Here is a 5,482-nt window from a genome sequence, read left to right on the forward strand (position 1 = left end):
GTAGCTGTGAGCGAGGACAGGGGAGCAGACTGTCTGCGTCTGTCATCCCTGCTCCTGCCACCTGTGCCACCTGGTCTGACATGTCTGCGTTCCTAGGACAAGGCTGGGACCCTGTCAGCAGTTGTGTTGGGAAACTAGGAACCCTACGATATTAGGAAGCTCTGGCCCCTACCTCCATGTGTGTGGGGGAGGGTTTCTTCTGACCCAAAGGCAGCGAGCATGGGCACACGCACTCACACACACCCACACACACACTCCTGCACAGGGACATCCAAACGGATGTTGGGGTGGGGTCAGAAGAGGAACAGCCATGGGGGAGGTAATAAGAGGAAGAGAAAAGAGGGTGAAGGCACGACATTCTCGTGACGCCCCCTCCCACATGTTCAGGTCTGATCCCACATGTGCCTGAGGACACCCCTAGAAAGAGATGCTAGAATCTGCCCCCGACCCCAAACTGTGCAGGGGGGGGTCAGGCAGGCCTTCAGACACAGGGACTCACCCAGGATGGACACCAGGTGAGAAGGGGGAGTTGAGTCTGGAACCAGGTCTGTCTTCTCAGAGCCACACACAGCCGCTCCCCAGGCGCTGTGCAGAAGGCAGTGTGGTGTCACTGGGTGACATGGGGACTGCGTGGACAAGGGCTGAGGGTCAGCAGCCCAGAGGGCTGTGTGCTGGGGGCTGTGTGAGGAGGGCATGCCAGTGAGGGGACCCAGGAAGTGAGGTCACTTCCTTAGCAGTGGACCCCAACAGAATTGGAACCCCGTAACCAGGCGCCCACATTCTAGAGCCAGCCCCACAGCCAGCTCACTTGGCTGGAGGCAGTTGAGGGAGAAAGATGTTCTCCTGCTGTGTCCCGACTCCCCAGGGCTTCTCCTCCAGGAAGCCCTGGAGGGAGAGGATTTTCAGATTCTGTGGCCACTGGTTCAACCCTCAACCCCAACGCCTCTGGTCATTTAGGAGGAAGTCCTCGAAGGTAAACACAGGTGGCCTGGGGCAGGCCAGTGAGCCTCCCCCACCTACCCGCATCCCCCTGTGTGTGGGGGGGATGAAGGTGACCTAAGGGGCAGGAGCAGGAGGGCAGGCCCTTGGCAACCTGCTGACCTGTCATGGTCACAGCCCAGCACAGGGCTGGCAGCAGGAAGGAGGAGCCTGAGGTGTGTCTTATCCCTGCCTGTGGATCCCAGGCCCTCAGGGGCTGGGCTTTTCTCCATCCCTGGGGGAGGTCTGTGCAGAGAGTGGTGAGCGAGTGTCTGCAGGGGCGTGTCTGGTGTCTCTGAGAGCAGCGAGGACAGCAGGCAGGGCTCTGAGGCTGCTGCCTGCCTGCCTGCCAGGCACTGTGTTCCCAGGGCCCCACACAACAGAGGGGACAGGAGCCAGTCCCTGGAGCCACCTGCTCCATCTACCTGTAGGAGGGGCAGGTTCCCCCCCCACCACTGCCTGGGCCCAGGCCAGGCTCAGGGTGAGCACCAGCCATGGGGAGACTCCACCCCAGGAGGCCTGGGTCCCAGAGCCACCCTGCTCCTCCCCGGGGCTCCCTCCCAGGGTCATGCTCCCAGAGGAACCTGGGCCCCATCTCCCCTCCCTCCCATCCTCATGTCCCAGACCCTGCCCTGTCCACATGCAAAGTCACTGTCCCCACATTTGTGGCATCTCAGAAAGAGACACTGATCAGTTTTCCATCATGTATACCCACAGTGCTTCTCCAGGTTTTTTCTACGGATTCTCCTGTTCTGACTCCATCCCCAGGTGTGTACGTGGGCCTGACAGTCCTGAGCCCTCTCTCTCTGGGATCAGCCTCTGTGTTCTCATCTCTAGAATGGGAGTGTGGATCAGAGTCTCAGGGCTGATGCAGTGCCTACAGGACGGAGCCGTCAGGACTGTGCTCCAAACTGCCTCCCACATTGAATCATCTCCCACCGCCAGTTCTGCTGGGGATGCCACAACTTTTATGCTGCTGAGGACTCACCGGCCACTTCTGGCCACTAGTCCCCGAGGCTGGGGATTCGATCTGAGCTCTGACAGAAGCCCTCCAAGTGTTCACAGTGCTGCCTCTGACCCACGTCTCTGCTCTGTTCCACCCTAGGGGGAAGATGTGACCCCAGTGGGCAGGCGTGGGACCTGCATGGTGGGGAGCATCCAGGGAAACCGGCTGGACAAGCTGGTGGCACAGCTGGTACCTGCCTTGCTGGGCGGTGACCGCTCCTTCCTCTTCACCTTCCTGGGCACCTACACGGCTTCTGCCACCACCCAGCAGGTGCTGGAACTTCTGTTCCTAAGGTGAGTGCCCTGCCCCTCGTGGCACATGGGTGACTGGGCCACCTCCCAGCTATGACATGTGGGGAGGTCACCACACCACTCTGAGCCTGAGTGTGCCCTCTGCTCACCCGGGTAAAGAGAGGACCAGCCCCCTAGGGTGATGGAGGGACTGAGAGGGTCCGTCATGGCAGGTGCTTCTGGGGAGCTGGCCCTGGGGGAAGGCTGCTGAGGGGCTGGGCTTGTGCTGCTCTCTGTCTTCCTCCTTCCCTTGAGGAAGCCTCTGCCTCATTTGGGACTGTGCCTGTGACCTTGGGCTGAACTGTGTCCCATTGGAAAGGTGCTGGGGGATTCCCTGGGGGCTTCCCTGTCCTGGGGGAGTGAGAGCAGGGATCCCAGGCACCAGCCGTGGGGCCCAGGCTGCTCAGATCTGCGTCATGGGGCTGGTTGGGCTTCTTCCTTCTGCAAGTATCTGGGACGGTCCCCTAGGCCCAGGCACTTCTAGGAAAACCTTCATTTCATGCATCAGGCAGACCACGGTCCTGCCCTCCGTGGCCTCCCTGCTCCCGGGGGTCACCCTGTCACACCAGCCATCACATCCAGGTGAGTCCTCAGTACAGCCCAGCTGACACCTTCCTGGCCTCCTCTAGGTACGGCTGCATCCTCCCCTACGCTGAGGAGGACGGCGGCCCCCTGCACCAGCTCAGAATGTGAGTGGCTTTGGATCCCAGGGGGAGGGGCTCTCTGCTCCAGAGAACAGCGGGGAGGTGTGGGGCCTGGGGATGGGAGGGGCTGCCAGGAGCCCGGGTCCCACACGGGGCAGGGTGGAAGGCAAGGCCGGGCCCTGACTCTGCTGCCCCCCTCCCGACCACCCGCAGGGCCATGACCTCCATCCTGGGCACCTGGCTGGACCAGTATCCTGAGGATTTCCACCAGCCTCCCGAATTTCCCTGCCTGAAGATGCTCTTGGCTTACCTCGAGCTCAGCATGCCTGGCTCAGCCCTGGAGCACAGTGCCCGCCTTCTCCTGGCACAGCTGGAGCATCTGGAGCCCATGGAGGCAGAGGGTGACGGTGAGGGGCCCTCGGGGTGGGTGATGGGGGAGTGGGGAGGGGACGGGGCTGGGCCTCACAGAGCAGAGCCTCCTGAGGCTGGAATTGGGCAGGAGCCATGAGGAGGCTCAGATCACTCTTCCCCTGGACTGCAGCCTGGGAAGACTTCCTGGGGGTGGCATCTTGGCCTGAGACTTCGCTGATTGGCAGGGAGGAATTTCCTGTTTTGGAAGGCATGCGGTAAGGCAGTCCTATTGAGGATATTTTCTCTTCTTGAACTACAGGACCAGCTCCAGAGCAAGCTCTAGAAACACCTGGAGACCCAGAGCCAGCTACAGCCCTCGTGCCAGCTGCAGCTCCACAGCCCCATAAAATTCAAACCATAGCGCTTATTCACGTTCAAGCTTTAGGTGAAGGGGACATGCCAGCTCCAGTGCCAGAGCCAGAGCAAGCTCAAGCCTCAGCTCTCGTTCATGTTTAAGCCTTAGATCAAGGGGACATGCCAGCTCCAGTGCCAGAGCCAGAGTCTGACCATGTCCTAGCTGTCATTTCAGGTCAGAGCTAAGAAACCACTTTCTCAGCCTCCACTTCTAAATCCGCATGAGATCCAGCAAGCTCTGCTCCCAATTTCAAAGCCTGAATCACCCCGGAAACCTGTCCCAGTGCTTCCCCTCCAACCTCAGCCCATTTACCCCACAGCCTCTGCTCCAGAGCTGAAGCCTCAGCAAGGGCACTGCCCCTGCTCTGAGCCCATCAGGCTTGGGCACCTGCTGTGGCCTGGAATGTCCTCCAGCTCCAGGTCTAGGTCTAGACACCACGGCAGACCCCGTTCTTCCAGTTACTCCAGGGCTGGCGCCAGCTCCTCCCCTAATATCCCTGGAGCTGGACCAGGTCAGCAAGAGCCATGAGCACCGGCTCCTGTGGTGCCTTCAGGGCCAGAGGACGAGCTGCCCCAGTGCCAGCAGCAGCCCTGGAGCCTCCCTTCCCTCCCCCGTAAGTCCATATTCTCACATTTGGTTCTTCACTGTATATAGGGAATTATTTACTCTAGGATATAGCTCTCACTTGAAATAAAATTGAATATTTTGATCATTGAAATTGTACATGTGAGTGACATGAAGGACACTCGCCATGTTACATGACCCCTCTGTCATCTATTTTTCAGATCACTTGCATCAAGGGCAGCTCTATCTGTGTTAGTCAGTAAACCCCCGACCTTCGGTGTGGGACTCTCCAGTATTCCTGATTTATTTATTTTTAAATTTGTGCTATAGTTGATTAATACTATTTTGTCAATTGCTGCTGTACAGCAAAGGGACCCAGTCATCCATATACACATATATATACATTCTTTTTCTCCTCTCAGTATTCCTTATGTGTCTATGCATTTATCAATTCCTGTTTTTTCTTTTTTTTCTCTTTTTTTTTTTTTTTTTTTGTCTTTTGTCTTTGTTGTTGCTGTTGTTGATATTTCTTGGGCCGCTCCCGCGGCATTTGGAGGTTCCCAGGCTAGGGGTTGAATCGGAGGTGTAGCCACTGGCCTACGCCAGAGCCACAGCAATGCGGGATCCGAGCCGCGTCTGCAACCTACACCACAGCTCACGGCAACGCCGGATCGTTAACCCACTGAGCAAGGGCAGGGACCGAACCTGCAACCTCATGGTTCCTAGTCGGATTCGTTAACCACTGCGCCACGACGGGAACTCCAATTCCTGTTTTTTCTTAACAGTGCTAACATAACCGTTGGCATCTTGTGTCTGGCTAGGTCATGTATGAAGAGACTGATTTTCTTTTTTTTTTTTTTTTTTGGTTTCAAATACAACATTGAAAATTTTAAGCAATGGACCACAATGATGTGAGAAAAAGAATGTATACATTTATGTGTATCTGGGTCACCATGTTGAACATTAGAGAAAAAATGAAAGGTAAAATAAAATATTCAGTCATATTAGTTATAAAATATCTTGTAAGAAAAAAAAGGTTTTAAGCAATAGAGTTCCCATTGTGACTCAGTGGTAATGAACCCAACATGCGTCCATGAGGATTCTGGTTTGCTCCCTGGCCTCGCTCAGAGGGTTAAGGATCCAGCCTTGCTGGGGCTGTGGTGTACTCTGGCAGCTGCAGCTCCTGGATGGGAACTTCCATATGCCACAGGAGCTGCCCAAACAAACAAACAAA

The 5,482-nt window shown here is 56.5% G+C and overlaps 1 protein-coding gene across 1 annotated transcript; it reads left to right on the forward strand.

Annotated features, from left to right (window-relative positions):
• Positions 505-4,290, forward strand: LOC102165904 (ral guanine nucleotide dissociation stimulator-like). The gene is made up of 6 exons (XM_021073698.1): positions 505-515; positions 958-1,051; positions 2,084-2,277; positions 2,904-2,963; positions 3,132-3,325; positions 3,589-4,290. The coding sequence occupies exons 1-6, from the start codon at positions 505-507 to the stop codon at positions 3,783-3,785; spliced, it is 750 nt and encodes a 249-aa protein (XP_020929357.1). The 3' UTR covers positions 3,786-4,290.

The sequence above is a fragment of the Sus scrofa genome, chromosome 14, assembly GCF_000003025.6.
Source record: "Sus scrofa isolate TJ Tabasco breed Duroc chromosome 14, Sscrofa11.1, whole genome shotgun sequence".
Lineage (NCBI taxonomy): Eukaryota > Metazoa > Chordata > Mammalia > Artiodactyla > Suidae > Sus > Sus scrofa.